The 18341-nt window shown below is 30.5% G+C and overlaps 1 protein-coding gene across 1 annotated transcript in view; it reads left to right on the forward strand.

Annotated features, from left to right (window-relative positions):
* Nucleotides 1-18341, forward strand: part of Hml (hemolectin) — a 278319-nt gene that overhangs the window by 39826 nt on the left and 220152 nt on the right. Inside the window, exons 5-9 of the mRNA XM_075381665.1 lie at nt 4303-4363; nt 10274-10401; nt 12449-12608; nt 15327-15454; nt 17350-17445. Of these exons, the coding sequence (XP_075237780.1) occupies nt 4303-4363; nt 10274-10401; nt 12449-12608; nt 15327-15454; nt 17350-17445 (573 nt within the window). The remainder of the gene's footprint in view (nt 1-4302; nt 4364-10273; nt 10402-12448; nt 12609-15326; nt 15455-17349; nt 17446-18341) is intronic.

Genomic DNA, 18341 nt, shown 5'->3' on the forward strand with positions numbered 1-18341 from the left:
TATTATTTCTTCAGGGATTACAAAGAAAAATGTCAAATTCCAAGTGTCCAAAAAAAAAGAGATTATATTATTCATTGTTTTACTTCTACTGACTATTTCAATGCAGCTATCAAGATTCCACAACTTCTAATCACATGTCCTAAACATTTTCTTTCTTATTTCTGCCTAAGTATTCTGTTTTCTTTAATTCAGTTGATTATTTTGTCATTTCTCATCTTTTTCGTCCATCTTATTTCTCCAGCCTTCATCATATCTACATCTCTAAAGCCTCTAGCCAGTCCCTCTTCTTCCTTATCATCCATACAACAAGAGCTCAATTTATAGCATTTGTCTAACCTTTTCTTTAACTTCAGTTCCAAATTTATTCTACCAAACATTTTTTTCACTGTATCGAATAATTTAATTTAATTTAATCTATAACAACACCAAATACAGTACATTAAATTAACAACATTACATTATTACAACATTATTATTTACAACATTATTACATTACATTATTACAACATTATTATTTACAACAACAGTACATTATTAACAACACTAAATATAGTACATTAAAAAATAGGAGACACTAACCAAGTGTAACGCTTCTGAAGTCAATACTTTGTCAGAACTTTAAATTATGAATTACGCACAAAATATTCCCGTAAATAAAATTCGATTTTTTCAGACTTTCCTTTGTTTTATTCAACATAACTTATACCATTTTCTTCAGAATTAACTTCTCTACAAGTTTTGTTTAAAAGTTTTATGTGTTTATTACCCATTTACCCGTTTTTAATCTTTACATAGAACTAGCAGTTAATGATGTTAAAGAATAATTTAGATTCGGAGTAACACTACAAGGTGAAAAGATAAAGATGCTATGATTTGCTGATGATATAGTAATTCTAGCTGATAGTAAAAAGGATTTAGAAGTAACAATGAATGGCATGGATGAAGTCCTACACAAGAACTACCGCATGAGAATAAACAAGAACAAAACAAAAGTAATGAAATGTAGTAGAAATAATGTAGATCGAACTCTGAATATAGGAATATAGAAAAATAAAATATAGGAATATAGGAAAAGAAAAGATTACGGTGGTAGAGGAATTTTGTTATCTGGGAAGTAAAAATCCTGAATAGCACAGGCAAAATGAGCCTTCAGTCAGAAATATAATTCGTTTACATCAAAAATTAATTTAAACGTCAGGAAAAGATTTTTGAAAGTATACGTGTGGAGCGTCACTTTATATGGAAGTGAAACTTTGACGATCGGTATACCGGAGAAGAAAAGATTAGAAGCTTTTGAAATGCGGTGCTATAGCAGAATGTTAAAAATCAGACGGGTGGATAAAGTGACAAATGAAGAGGTGTGCGGCAAATCAATGAAGAAAGAAGCATTTGGAAAAATAGTTAAAAGAAGAGACAGACTTATAGGCCACATATTAAGGCATCCTGGAATAGTCGCTTTAATATTTGAGGGTCAGCTAGAAGGAAAAAATTGTGTAGGCAGGCAACGTCTGGAATATGTAAAACAAATTGTTAGGGATGTAGGATGTAGGGGGTATACCGAAATGAAACGACTAGCACTAGATAAGGAATCTTGGAGAGCTGAATTAAACCAGTCAAATGACTGAAGACAAAAAAACCATTTAACAAATATATTGTACGTTAAACATAAAAAACAGGGTTTTTACCCCAATTTATTGGGTTTTACGTCAGATTTCTCAAAAAATGCTGCAGATATGTTTCTGGAACCTATTAAGAAATCACTAATTCTGCCCCTTAAAATATGTCCTAAAAATTTCAGTATGATCTCATTTCACCAGCATGGCTGAAATCCAAGCGAAATCTTTTACTAGCCGTAACTTGCTAACAAAGCATTTCGGGATAACTTTTTCCATTATTTTCACGAGTAGAAAAGGTTATGAAAGTCCTGGAAAAAGTTCACTTTGTGATTCAGATGTATATATTATCATTTGATTGTCTCCTCTTGAGACTAGTACGTAAGGCCATGTATCTTCATCTTTCACTATTCCCATTAATTTTTAAGATCTTTATACCTTCCCCGTTAAGGTTGCCAATTTTTAATATTTGTTGGTCTCTTTCTATCACACCTTTCAAGCAATTTTTTACCACTCCTTTCATGATTTGCCCCATAATTTTTTATCATACAGAAGTACACTCCAAACTAGAAATTCATAATTTTTTTTAACAGTATCTTGGCTATATAATAATTATTTTTTTTTTTAAACACTGCCCTTTTCATCTGCATTGTTGTTTTTATTTCATATTCACTTTTACCTTCTGTTAACATTTTACTTAAATATTTATACCGTCTTACTTGTTCATTCATTGATTTATTGTTTCCTATCCTGATTACATTAGTCTTTTTAATAATTCTATTTCATTTTATTCTGTCACTGTTATCTAATTTTGATACAATATGTTGAGTATCCGGTGCAATACCATCTAAAAATATTATGTTACATTAAAATAGATTGTTATAGTCTGTTCTACGATGTGACCTGTCCTAATTATGTATTACAGTATTTTATAATAATATTAGTACGCCGCATATGTAGGGCATATTGTCCTAAATTTGATAAAAATAGTTAAATCTATTTCTGTTATGCATTATCATAATTATTTTTATTTATATATTTCTTGTTTATTTTGTAGATAATTTTTTTTCATTTTTATAATTAGAAAAAAAAAGTTGTCTTTCTATAATTTATTACAAAATAAGACTATTTCTCTCTCTTTATCATCATATTATTTTTCAGGAAGTATTATAAAAGATATGATTCTGCGTTTTATTTTATACATCTCGTTATTCATAATATTAAAAAAATATATATTACAGTAACGTTAACCTTGAATATTAAAGTTTTGAAAGCCAAGACAACATTGTTAAAAAATAAGACTGGCAGTAATGTATAGTTACCCCAGCAAATATATGAGCTTGTGACGTCATGTACTGACATCTCGTTATATTATTGTTTTCCAAAACATTATTTTTGCGTGTAATTATTGTTTTTATTTTATTTTTAAAAGTTTTTTTTTAACTCCTTTTAGGAATAATAAAATTTTGCAACCACTATATATTTTGATCTATCGTATGAAAATCAATGAAATTTGGTACTCGTATGTAACTTTGATGTGAAAAAATAAATATTTTTACTTTTTTTTACTCTTAAAAAAAATACAAAAAATTACAAAAAAAAAATATATTTGATTAATACATATAAAAAAATTATTTTTTAAAAAAGCTTTTATTTAACTAATATTAATATTAACATTAATAAAAAAAAGGAAACAAATTAGAAAACCCCTCTAAAAAGTAAAAAAATAAGAAATTAAATCAAATTTAAAAAATATAATATATTAACAAATATAAAAATGCACTGAAAAGTAAAATATAAATTATATAAATATCTAATAAATAAATAATAAATAAAAAATAAAGAAATGTAATAATTATAAAATTTTAAAATTTAAAGTAATAATAATATTAATAATGAAATGTAGTAGAAATAACAAAGATGGACCACTGAATTTGAAAATAGGAGGAGAAAAAATTATGGAATTAGAAGAATTTTGTTATTTGGGAAGTAGAATTACTAAAGGTGGACGACGCAGGAGCGATATAAAATGCCAAATAGCACAGGCAAAACGAGCCTTGAGTCAAAATTATAATTTGCTTACATCAAAAATTAATATAAATGTCAGGAAAAGTTTTTTGAAAGTATATGTTTGGAGTGTCACTTTATATGGAAGTGAAACATGGACGATCGAAGTACCTAAGAAGAACAGATTAGAAGCTTTTGAAATGCGGTGCTATAGGAGAGTGTTAAAAATCAAATGGGTGGATAAAGTGATAATTGAAGAGGTGTTGCGGCAAATAGATGAAGAAAGAAGCATTTGGAAAAATATAGGTAAAAGAAGAGACAGACTTATAGGCCAACATATTAAGGCATCCTGGAATAGTCGCTTTAATATTGGAGGGACAGGTAGAAGGAAAAAATTGTGCAGGCAGGCCACGTTTGGAATATGTAAAACAAATTGTTAGAGATGTAGGATGTAGGGGGTATACCAAAATGAAACGACTAGCACTAGGTACGGAATCTTGGAGAGCTGCAACAAACCAGTCAAATGACTGGACAAAAAAAAAATAAAGATGACCATTGTAATGTTTCATTATTATTTAATCATGTTTTCAGTTTTACATCATCCTAAATCACAATCAATTACTTACTATATACTTAAAATTAAATTTCTTTTTAATAATAATTTTATTTTTTTGTGAAACAGGGCTCTGTGAGACCAGATTAACGGCACCTATGAACTCAAAGTTAGAATGTACGACATACAGGTGAGACATTTTTATTAATATGGATAAATTTTTACTTATTCATAACTGCAACTAATGGATTAAAATCTTATTTCATTTATCTTCTTTTTCTTTTCGTAAGATAATTTCATAGTATATGAAAAAACAAAGTCTGATTAGTATGTGAATCGACAGTTTTCCAGTTGATAAGTGGAAATGTGCACAGTAATCAGTGATTTTAATTCATATACTTATACCTCATTTATTTCAAAATATCAGGTGATTCCAAAAGGATTTCACAACTTTAAAAGCATATAAAAATTTATTTAAATACTTACAGATTCGGTTGAGATCTCATTTCATAGAATATACATCAGGTTTGTCACCCAACATTAAATTTAGTTCAATATCGCTTCCATTTGTAATGCGACATACATTCCACCTGAAGTCGATTTCATTCCAGACTGTAGCTAGTAAGTCAGGGGTTACGTCTGCAGCTGCCTCATCAATTTGAAGTTTTAGCCCAACAAGATCGGTAGGCAAAGGTAACCCAATCTTTATTTAAACCCCACAAGAAAAAATTTAGGGCACATGATGACCATGTAATTGGACCTTCACTACCAACTTGGAAATCGAGTATCAAGAAAATCTCAGATTTCTAGGCGGTATGATATGGCCCATTTTGCTGATAGTAATGACATCCATCTTGGTCATCATCGTATAACTGAGAAATTAAAAAACTTTGAAGGATGTGCAATAAACGGTTCCCTAACATTTACGTTAGGGCTACCACGAAAGTGCTGCAAAGTTTCACAAGGGTTTTCACTACCCCATATTCAAAAGTTATGAGTAAAAAACTAGGCAAGGTGATACCTAGCCACTGATGCATAACTCATCTCTAAAAATTATATTGTCTAAAAATGTATTGTCTGCAATTCTATCCATCATTTTCACACAAAACTACAGCCGAGCAACTTTGTCGTCGTCTGTAATATGTTGAACCATGATTAGTTTGTACGGCTTCAAGTGCAGCATTTACTTAATATGTACCAAATAGTCATTTATAGATGCCAGTTTCACTTGACACATGTCGAGTTGATTTTTGTGGACTATATACAAAGCTTTCTCTGAGTATTTTCATAGCAGTTTCAGGAACATGTGGGCATTCTGGTGATTTTTATCTTTAACAGAACAGCCTTCTTGATGAAAGTTTGGTGCCAACAGTAAATTTAGGAAGCTCCCTACCATACTTTTTTCAAAAATTTTGTACAAACTGCAGTTGCTGACTGCAAACTCAGAAACCAAAACACACAGCAAACATGTTCTGCACCAGTAAATGTATCCCTTTTTAACAACATTGGTAACGGCACCGGTACCAAAATTTGTTACTAATGAAATATGTAAATCAAAACTTGATGTGTTTTGCTATAAAATGAGACCTGTAAGTATGAGACCGAATCTGTAAGTTATCTAAATAAATATTTTATGCTTTTAAAGTTGTGAAGTACTTTTTGAATCACCTGGTAATGTAAGTTGATGTGTTCAGTATATTAAAAAATATAAACTATCACAAGTTTATATAGTACTATAAGGTAAATAAGTAATAAGCAAATTTGATTCTTGCAACAGAATATAAATTACTTACTAAAGTTCATTTTTGTTTTATTTAACGGTACTTTTGCAAACATATTTTCTTTATTAGGACATTGCTAAATACTTTTAAAAATTGCCAGTAGTTCATAAAGTTAATGTTTATTAAATTTTATAAAATTTCAATGCAAAGCTTTATATGTGAGTTCTAAATGGTGATAAAAACTGAATTAGTAAGTAAAAGAAGATATTTTAATGAATTTTAAATAGTTGTAAAATTTTTTGAAGTAAGTTATGTAAGTTAATAATAGGTGTGAAAATTTTGGTTAATAACAGGTGTAAAAAAAATGAAAATATTAACTTTTTTTTTTCTGTAATTAGTTATTGAAATGTAATTTCAAAAAATTATTCACTGGTTACTGGATAGATTTTGACCACCTACAACTTTAACTGTGGATGAAACCATTACTTTGTATTTCTCAAGTAGATGTAACATTGCTGATTGATTGGATGGATATATTTCCTATTAATGATAATATTTTTGTTGACCATAAAGCAAAATTTTTGTATTTTAATTAGATTGGAAGTTCTTATGAGATGATTAAATTGGTTTAGTTTTTAACAAAATTACACGTACTCTTTTGTTCTGAAGCACCTCCATAAAATCCTAAGCTTGTCTTCATTATTAAATCCTTATTATGTCTTCATATAGTCCCATCTAAAGAATGATGTCATCTCTTGGGAACTCCCTCAAAAAGTTACAGTAGTTTCTAATAAACAAAAATGTGCTGTCAGATTATTATCTGACACTCTTATGTATGAATCACTTAGACTGATATTTAGAAAATCAAGTTCTGTTAAATAATTTTCTGCTATTATTACTTTTCTCTTTAATTATTAAATGACCCTCATGTAATAAAACATTGGTCAACATGATTTTTGTCTCCCAAGTACCAATAGGTATACTTAATGCAGTTTTTTTATCCTGTTTTCAAATATGTATTCGGAATTTCTCCATGACCCACAGTTTTTTTGTTATTTTAACTTTTTAAATATTTTAAAATATTTTTTTGTCCATTTGTCCATTGTCAAGTAAAAGCTCCTAGAGCAGTATATGGAACCAAATGTGTTAACTCAAACGGTAAAATTTTGTTCAGGCTGAGATGTATATAGACATAGACAAATGTGATTTAGTGTAGTACATATTCATCAGAACGATGCCGGTTGTGAGATAGTTGTGAACCAGTAAACACGTCATTTGAACAAACTTTAAGTGTCTGAATTATTGTGTATTAAATATTTACAACTTTATTTCTTTAATCAGTCGTTAGTTACAAAATGCCTAGATGTTATGGGTATGTGGTGAAGTGATGCTCAAGTCCCAAAGGTGAAACCGTACTCCATTACTAAAAAAGTGGTATGAACTTTATTTTGGGTGTAAAGTGGGCCCAAACAAGGGCCTGGGCCCCACATACCTGTTGTTTATTGTGTTCTAGGCTTCTCACCGCATGGAAAAATGTCACAAGCCACATGCCATTTGCTAACCCTATGATTTGTAGGGAAGATCACTCTTCTATTATTTCTGCATAACAAACGTTAAAAGGATTATGTCAAAATGAAAACATACAGTGGTGTACCCTAACTTGTAATCTGCAATGAGATCAGTTCCACATTGCGAAGAATTACCCGTTCCAAAACCTTCAAAACATGTGACATTAGATGAAGAGAGCTCAGAGGTTGATGGAAGTAAGGAAGAAAAAGAAACAAATTCTGGTGATACAACTTTTGAACAAAGATGTTCATCTGAGCCTCAACAAAAACTTAACAATCTCATACAAGATTTAAAGTTATCCAAAAAACAGTTTGAAATGCTTGCTTTCTAGCTAAAACGATGGAATCTTCTTGAAACTAATACTTTCATAATCGTCACTCTGAATTTAAAGACTATTTTTCTGAAGAAAATGGCTTAGTATTTTGTAATGACATTTCTTCTGTTATGGAGATGTTTTGTAATGAACATAACCCAACAGAATGGTGCTTGTTCATTGATTCCTCTAAATTAAGTTTAAAAGTTGTACTTCTGCATAATGTCAATAAATTTCCTTCAGTATCTGTGGCTCATTCTACTAGTATGAAAGAAACATGAAAATTTTAAATTTATATTGGAAAACTTCAATATGCAGTGTATGAATGGAATATCTGTGGTGATTTGAAGGTAATTGCCCTTATTCTTGGTTACACAAAGTACTGTTGTTTTTTGTGTGTACAGGATAGTAGCAACAGAAAAAACCATTGCATTAGAAAAGAATGGCCTAAACCCGAATCGCTCATTCCGCAACAGAAAAATGTGAAACATGACCCATTGTGTAACCCTAAAAATGTGTATCTACCTCCAATACATATCAAACTACGATTAAAGAAGAATTTTGTCCACGCCATGGACGATACAACTGGTTTCATGCACTTAAAAACAGAAGTTTCCACTTTAATGATGCAAAAATTAAAGAAGGAATATTTGTAGGTCCACAAATACGATCACTAATGATGAAAGTTTGAGGAACTATTGAATTCACTCGAGAAAGCAGCTTGGCAACCATTCAAAAATGTTCTCAGAGTTTTTTTTTGGGAAACGGAAAGTTGGAGAATTACCATGATATTGTCAAAGATCTTATCTTACAAAAACTGGGTTGTAATATGTCCTTAAAAGTACACTTCCTGCACTCGAACCTAGATTTCTTCCTGGAAAATCTTGGTGCAGTAAACGAAGAGCAAGGGGAACACTTTCATCAGGAGATTTCAGCTATGGAAAAGAGTTATCAAGACAAATGGAAAAATAACATGCTGGTCGATTATTGTTGGACTTTCATACCCCACAGGCAAAATATAGCTGATAATTAAAATTTCTTTCTTTCTAGGTGAGTCAAATTTTTTAATATTCTGTAGTTAAGAGTGCAGAAATGATTAAAATCTTTGAAATTATAGCCTGTCTCTTGGGAACCTTGTGCAATGGAGAAAAACTGATATCATATTTGAATTCAGGAGAAAAAATACTATCAGAATCATATATTTTTCTTCCTGACAAAAAATAAAATTCCTTTTTTGTTTCCCAGTGTAAAACAACTATTGATGAGTTTTAAAAACTAATACAAATTAAAAATTGTTTTTAAAACTTTCTAAATTTTACTTTCATTTATTATTGGGTTTCTTCATGTATTTATTTACTGTTATTCTTCAGATATATTATTTTTAATAATGATATGACCATCTGTTTTATAATTAATTGTATATTTTTGTGGCACTATGCTGATCAAACATTTTCCTAGTGTTTCTCCTTGATTCTTTCAGACAAATGTTTGAGTGTTCTTTGATCTGTTTGAACCACTTCATAATGAGTGTCTTTCAGTAATTTCCTCGGTTAAAGGTAGTTTGTTCTTGTTCATTCTCAACTGCCCATAGAAGGCAAGTCAGCTTCTCCAAATTGTCTGATAGTTTCTCTAACTTAGTTTTTTCCAATCACCCTTATGTTTTTTGCATCCTACTATTTTCCTTTCTATGTTTTTGAATTTTAAAATGGGAAGATTTATTTCTCCCTTGTTTTGGTTACAGTCATGTGTAGTACCTTAGGTCTTACCACTGCTGTGCAATCTCTCAGTTTCCTCATACTTGAGATTTGTTTGATTTGTTTCTTGTTACACACGCACATGCGCATGCCCACACACACACACACACACACACACACACACACACACACACACACACACACACACACACACACACACACACACACACACACACACACACACACACACACACACACACACACACACACACACACACACACACACACACACACACACACACACACACACACACACACACACACACACACACACACACACACACACACACACACACACACACACACACATTCTTGGTCATTCCACCATAAGCCTTAATGATTTTCTTGATCCTTGGTTCTTTGTCTAGCTAATTGGGCTGCATTACTTCTCCAAGGTACTTTACAAATGCCAAGTAACCTATCAAGAGGCTTTTTCTCTTGAGTCCTATTGCTTTATTTTTACAATTCTTTTCTTTGCATTGTTTTCATCATTTCCTAATTACTTCCAGTGCTGTATTAAATAAACGTGTAATAATCTCTCTCCTTCTCTTACTCCTGTTTGGATTTTGTTCCTGTTAGTATTTGATTTATGAGATTAAATTAATTTGTTATCTATCCCAAATTCAGCAAGAGTATTTAAAAGGACTTGTTTATCTATTGGGTCGTATGTTTTCTTAAAATCTACTAAACTTACAATATTTCTATTTAATTTGTATTTTTATAATGATTTTTTTTTTTTTAAGTGGTTGTCAGGCAACTTGTAGATACGGACATCAATTTCCAGGTGGTGATACACACTTATTCTTTTATTGTCATGAGGGTAAATGGCGTGTTCGAGGAGCAACAGTTGATAAAATACCACAGTGTTATCGTAAGTTATTTAAAATATTATATTATTCACGTACAATTGAGAAATAGATTAATAATAAAAAGACATTTATTTTTTAAATTTATGGATACGTTCAGAATTAGATAGGTTTTCCTTTGTCATTAAGATGAGTTATAAAAAAATAAAAGAAGCCATAGAGAGATTTCGTTTGTGTGTTGTGTGCACACGTGTGCATATTATAATTGTCTACTTCTTGGTTTATAGACTTCACTGACATAAGACATTCCTGTTAATAATTACATTGGGATCAATAACATGTGTACGTACAAAAGTAACATTTTTTTAATATTCTCTTTATTTACCCAAATATTTGTACATTATTAAAACACAGAAAGAGATAATAAATATGTGATATTCTGTCAGATTTAGTAAACCTTCTTATCCATTTCTTAATATTCAACTCAAAAATAAATTTCATAAAAAAGAAGCAAAGAAATATTTTTTGTAGAAAGAAAAATTTGATTATTTCAACTCTTTAATTTACTAATTTTACCCGTAAAGATAATTTTAAAACTAACCAGTATTTTTACTTTGTTACATATTTATACTGTACAGATATACAGAGAAAGTATGCTAATCAGCTGAAATTTTGCATATCAGCATTTTTACAGATCATGATGTTTCATGATTCCCTCAACCAAAAAAGTAAAATTATCATATTGAAAAATGTCAGGTTTATGCATGTTGACATTTTTTTAATGACATCTCCAAACTTTGCAGACCAATTTAGATAAAATTTAGGATAATGATTTCTGTACATTTCTAGGCTTTGATTCATATAATTTAGATACAATCGATCAAAGGGGCAGGGAGATATGAACATTATGGGTTTCATATCTCAAAATTTTACTAAAAGGGTTTTAAATTTGTTCATGTAATTTAATTCCACTTTGGTTGCTAAGAACTTTCCGATTATGTTTGTACTTATTCAAACCCTCCTAAAGGTGTACGGGAAAAATTTTTTTTTTCGTTTCTGGACTCAAACACATATTCTTGTATGAATTAGATAACTCTATTATTAGTCTATCATTTTGGTTACGATTTTAATTGATTTCATTCAGGTGACTGGCATAATTAGCCTAATTTTTCCCCTTTTTTTATCAATATTGTTCTCCTTGATATCTTCAAACTGGATTAACTGATTTTTGTTAAATTTTATATGATTGCTTCTGAATACAAATCACTGATGCTGTTTAACTTTGGTTATAATTGGTCAAAGGATCGTGATTCCTACTTTTTTATGTCTTCAGTCATTTGACTGGTTTGATTCAGCTCTCCAAGATTCTCTGTCTAGTGCTATTTGTTTCATTTCGTTATACCCCTACATTTTACATCCCTAACAATTTGTATTACATATTCCAAACGTTGCCTGCCCACACAATTTTTTCCTTCTACCTGTCCCTCCAATATTAAAGACTATTCCAGGATGCCTTAATATGTGGCCTATAAGTCTGTCTCTTCTTTTAGCTAAATGTTAAAAAAAATCTTTAAAAAACCTAAATGTGTTTTATGATGATGACAATCACCTCCAAGCCGAGGAGTCATTTCCTCTAAACATTGGTCAACATTTTACGTGTAAAATTGCATGGTATTATCACTCTATGTTTTATCTTTTTAATTTTTTTGTATTCTTTTTAATTAGTAACTTTGTTTAATGTTGTTAAAAAATTATTTTATATTAATTTATTTTTAATTTTTACCTAAGAAAGTTGGGTAATTAAAAAATGTTTACTATTAAAATAATTTAGATCTCTACTGTTGCATATAAGATGAGCTATAAAATTTTCTTATAGCTCTTTCTCTTCATTCTGAATGTGTGAGATGTGCCAGGAATTGTAGAATCAGATCATAAGAAAACACAATTTAGGTTGTCATACCCCTTATCATATTTCTCATCTTTTGTATTTTTTTTTTATATTCATAGTAAAAATTTTGTAATTCAAGTTTCCTCAATGTATTTAATTTTTTATTTTCTTAAAATCTATCTAATAAATTACAATTAATGAATTCATGTTTTTCTTTGTTGTAGCAACGTGTGTGCCTGCTTGTCAAAATGGGGGAATGTGTGTTGAGCCTAATGTATGTGACTGTTCTGGTAATTATTTTGGAGCGTATTGTCAGTATGAGAAAAAAACTTGCGTTGGATTTCCATATTTACCTAACAATGCAAACAGATCTTGTAATTCTGAGTAAGTATATTTTTCACTTTTTTTGTTTTCTGTGTTTTATGCCTGTGTGCATGCTCGTATAAATGAATGCATTCTCACCTACACATTAAAGAGGAACCCATAGATTTATGTATTTACATTATTATTCGCAATTAATATTTGCATATTTCTGTAACTATATATTTTATTTATATTATACATTTGCATTTGGTTGTTTATAGGTTTAAATTTGTAAAATTTGACTGAAAGGCTGTTTTTTTTTAATCTTTTTCAGCTTATATTCATATTTGCTGTTACAAAAAAAGTATTTTTTTATCAATAAATCTAGAGCAGATATTAAAAATAAAGAATAAATAACACATTCATAGAGTGTGTGGTCTACCTCATTTAGCTGAGGAATTACATTACTTTTAATGAAGGTTTTTCATTTCGCTTTTAAATTTAACTGTTACCATCATTGTAAGTATCAGAATAGATAATATTCTTGTCAGTTGAAGTTGTTATTAACCACGTATCAAAGTGTCAATTCTAAAAAAAAATAATCCTATTTTCTTATTGGCTAAAATTATAATTTTTGTTTTGTTAAATTATTTATTTAGTGATTTATGCATTTAGTTTACAAAAAATAAAATGTTTAAATTCTCATTTTATAATATTTCAATGCATATTTTTATTAGATTTCCTTTATATTGGAATATTTAAGTTCTATAATGTGGATAAAAGAACAATTCTATTCTTACTTGATATAGACTAAAGCTGGGTAACAAGTGCAGAATCAATTGAAGTAGGGTCCATTAAAACAAACTAATATCAGCATGTATGTATTCGTTTATCTCGTTTTAGAACATTTCAATCATGTAAATGGTATGTGTTAACAGTCATTGTGTTAAATAATCAAACTTGGCATCATACTTTAATGAATTACAACAGTTTTCATCTCATAAAAGAATTACAGACAGATATTTAAATCATTAATATACCTTATTGCATATACTCATCTTCTTGTGAAAAATGTGTTACAGTTTGAGAATTTTAACACGTGCTTTGTACAATAAAACAATTCTATGATTTCTTGACATCCATCTGTCACCAATTTTGGATAATGTTGTGCAACTTCCAGAGGATTTCACAAAAAGGTTGAGTTGTAAATATTCTAAAAGTTACCACGCTGATTAAAAGGATACCAAATTGATTCTAAAAAATCACTGTCATTAATTTACATGCAGATTGATTATGTTTCTTACATTTTTGTAAAGCATGAGCAATGGCAATTCAAAAAACTGGCAATTTGTTTTGAGTTTTTTGCATCTACATTTTATTACTGATATGATCCAGTCAAGAAATTCATCACCTTGTTCTTTATTCAAAGATCAATAGGAAAGTTTAGCAGTACAAGTTTTTTATAAGTTTTCAAAATAATTTCCACTACACATTGTATGTTTCTACATCCTTTGAAACCACTCTTCAAAGAAACCTTGTCATTTGTCATTGGAAGATCTGGGCATGCTCATCATCCCATGCCCTTAGGAGGGCATCATTGCTCGTAAAATTCCTCCCTTTCAGTCTATTCTGGGAATGGAACAAGGTCAGGACTGTAGGAGTCTGCATTAAGTTTTATTCCAGAACTGCCGAAGTACTCAGAACAAACTTTGAAGTTGTGTGCTGGAACGTCATGATAAAGAAACCATGCTTTGAATTTGGACACAGCTTCTTAAGAGCTTTGACAACTTTAGGCAGACATTCGTCAGTATACCACTTCCCTGTAACTGATTTTCCAACATAACTCACTTTAAAACTCCTTTCAGACTAAAAAATGTGGCCACGCTCTTCACTGATCTGGATTTTTGTACAGCAATGGAATATTCTCACTTTGAACATGCACACTTTGTTCTGAGCCTTGGTCGGAATAGTACAGTAAAGTTTTTTCACCTGTCACAGTACTGATCACATGGGAAGATTTCCATTTTTTGAATTTTTTTAGCATTTCACTGCATTGAAGCACGATGTGCTATTTGATCGTCAGTCAAGTTATGCAGCACCCAAAGGGTATAAAGCTTTCTAACGTGAAGGTGATTTTGCAGAATAGCGAGAACTGTTGGTGCATTAATGTCTAAAGATACCTCTATTTGATGGTAGGTTCCATGTCTATCTATCTCAGGAATGTTTTGTACTGCAACAATGTTTCCCTCAGTCATGGATGAAGACAGTTAACCCGACCTTGGAGCATCCTCAAGGCCAAAATTTCCTCTCTTTTGCTCTTGGTACTACCTAAATATTGTTGTATGATGATGACAATCACCTCCAAGCCCAGGAGTCATTTCCTCTAAACATTGATCAACACCTTACGTGCAAAATTGCCTGGTATTCAATTTTTGACCACGATGACTTCACTACCTCTTTTCATTAACACAGCTAAAAAGCAAATGAAACAGACAGTGACTAGACTACATCAGGTTGGGACCTTTCTAAACACATGGTTGTAACCACCTGTGTTGTTCCTCAGATCGCAAAACTCTCCTACTGCCCTTTTAAAGCATTGGAAATTTCAAACTGCCTCTTGTTAACATTTCCTGGCCTACACAAATCTTGTTATACCCTAAAATCAATGGTGGCTCAATTTTTGTTTCTTTTTTTCAATTGATACTTCAAGTAACAACAGTATTTTTTCCAAAACTACTTCATTATATGAGGATTTACCGTGCTCATTTTTTAAAATTTCTTGAAAATTTTCTTTTATAGGACGTGTACTATAATATGCCTTGAAGGACATAAATTTCCAGATGGTTCGGCTATTGCTAATGTATTTTGTAAAGATGGTGAATGGACTCCTGGTCGTCGTGATTGGAAATCAATTCCGGATTGTAAAGGTTTGTTTTAATACAGATTATTATCTTTTTGTACCAGGATATTATATATATTTCTGATATTCAGCATGAATTTTTAAAATAGTTTGGTACCCATCGCATTTATTTTGTTCCATCAGTTTACCTAATAACGCTTGGGTTCAAAATTTTGAACCCAATGTTTGAACATGAACCCATTTTTTTGCACTTAAAAGCAGTTTATATTGATGAAACAACAGCAATTTATATTGCTGATGTACTACCTACACACAAAAATAATTTTTGTGTGTGGGTGCCAGCTATTACATCAATAAAATTTCGAGTATGATTGATGTTAAATGCATGTAATTCCTAATTCATGCCTTGCAATCGTGTTTTTCAATCAAACGTATACTACAAATCAGAAATAGTAGTAGTGTTCGGCAGTAGAGCACTTTTAGAACTTCAAGTAAGCACTCAGGTGTATAATTAGACTTGGGTTTCTTGAAACATTAGTTTGTTTCCACTCATATGCCTCCAAAAACCTACTACTGTGAGTGCATTTTGCCGACATTTGCTTTACACCTTGTAAAGCACAACTCATTGATTTATACCAAATTCAGGTAGCTTATGGAGTTGAAGTAAACAAATTGCACACACAAGTGTTCAGGCAGCCGATTCACCAGCATCTACTGTAAATTCTGGTGCATATAAAAGAAACTACGCGACGTTAATATTCAGTTACCACGCTATTATATTTTACAAAAATTATACATATATTTTTAATTTTATGAGCAATGATTATTGTGTTGTATATAGATATGACCGTGTTGTAAATCGGCACCGATACAAGAGCTGACTCAGCAGAAACATGACAAAATCTCTAACACAAATGCAACATTTGTTTATCCTTCACTCTACAAGCTAACCGAATACAGAGTAAACTGTAAAGCCGGGGCCTCCAATTTGGATTGGGTTCATTAATAAATTCTTCATGCAGACCTCACAAAAGTAATTCCATCAGTTTTTAACTACATTGAATCCTGTTCTGATTTCATTTACACAAAATTTGTTATTAATTCTTTTGACCGCGCATATTAAAAAGATAATTTTTCAATTGAAACCCTACTGCTCTAAAATCACACATTTTATCATAATCCCACTATCGACTGACATTCCTTACAACTACAATACCATCAATCATGCTTGTTGTTTTGTTTGAACATCGTTTCATGATTGTTCGCATAATTACATTTGCATGAAATATGTTGCAAAAGTCTACTGCATCTTCTCTTCCATTAAAGTCACATACTAGTTCAATGAAATTCGTGTTTAAGGTGTGAAAACTGAACAGTAAGTAACTACCAATGCTATGTGCTATAATGGTGTTTAAATTCATACTGTCACTTCTAGAGTGACACCACAAAGATTAATATTATATTTCATAATTTATTACAATACTATTTAAACATTAACAAAATAAGATAGAATGAAGTTGATCGGTTGAAAAATGTGTAAGCTAGAAGTTTTGTTCATGTTACCAATAGTATCTTTTATTTACTGTATTTAAAATAAGAAAGCTTCTTTTTTTACACCTAAAACATGAAAAGAAACCTCATAACAAGATTGTATATAAACTATAAATTCCTGAGTGTTCAAAGAATGTCATATTTCATAAGCCATCACATGGCAGCACTTAGTTGTATTACTTTTGTTAACAAAACAAAAACTACAGTCAAATCAATGATGAATGGAGAAAAAATGAGCAGCTGTAGACTAAAGTTGAATTAATTAGAAAAAAAATTCCTCCGACTCGATTAAAATCTAATAAACTAGTGGAAGAATTAACGTAAAAACAAAGCGCACTCAAAAGTAATTTTATTATTATTTATATGTCTTATTGATATTTTGTAATTTTTTTTTAATTATTTCTTTTACAGCACTGTGTGATCCACCGTGTCGTAATGGAGGTAATTGTTTGACTCATAATGTATGTCAATGCCCTCAACAGTTCCGTGGCGATCAGTGTCAATATTGTTAGTATTAAAATATTCTTTTTTTTATTAATGTATCACTCCAACAATTACCACTAAATAGACAATAGACAAAACTAGAATGTTTTTTTAGTAATATTCCTTGCTTTTATAACTTTAGATAATAGCTTAAAGTTTAGTTTTTTTTTCACAAAAAAAATTTTAAAATAGATATAAAGCGAGTTTTTTCAGAGGTGTTTGCAATAGGTTATATATTTTCATGACAGGACAAGAAAATATCATTTCAACGTACCAGAAAAAGTACTGACTTCATCCCCATCTCTGTTTGCCATTTATAGAACAAAACATTGGTGTTCTTTGAATTATTTTTAAAAATCAGGAAAAGATAGTTTCCATTTTATTCTTTATTATTTGATGTGTTATATGAACAGTAGTAGTAAAACCTTTGTAATGTTACACAGTGCTAAGTTTGAGTAACATCTGAGGAATAATAAAATTAAAAAAATAAGAATTTTTTAATTCTGCACGCTATGTCTTTTCGATTGAGTTTGTCGTTGGAAGTTCCTGAAGAACTAAGGCCGAATAAAACACACAAAGTTCAATCGAACGGTAAGGTTCAACTTACTGTTTTTCATTTTTTTTATTACAATGGAGTCATCCAATATGTATGAATTCTTTTCGTAAGATTTTATTGTTAACACAAAGCTTTACTTAAGACTTTTATATCATTTATATGAGGAAATCAGATGAAACTAACCAAAATCGGGACAAACAACTCTTGTATTTTGCATCACAGCAATGCTGCAGCTCCTGTTTCCTTTTTTAATTGGTGATCATTTAGCCAAAAATAACAATATACTAATATTGCAGCTTTGATTTTCTCTGGACGTAGCACCTGCAACTTTTTCTTGTTCATCTATTTAAGAGAACATTAAGAA

Source organism: Lycorma delicatula, chromosome 13 (genome assembly GCF_047948215.1).
Source record: "Lycorma delicatula isolate Av1 chromosome 13, ASM4794821v1, whole genome shotgun sequence".
NCBI classification, from domain to species: Eukaryota; Metazoa; Arthropoda; class Insecta; order Hemiptera; family Fulgoridae; genus Lycorma; species Lycorma delicatula.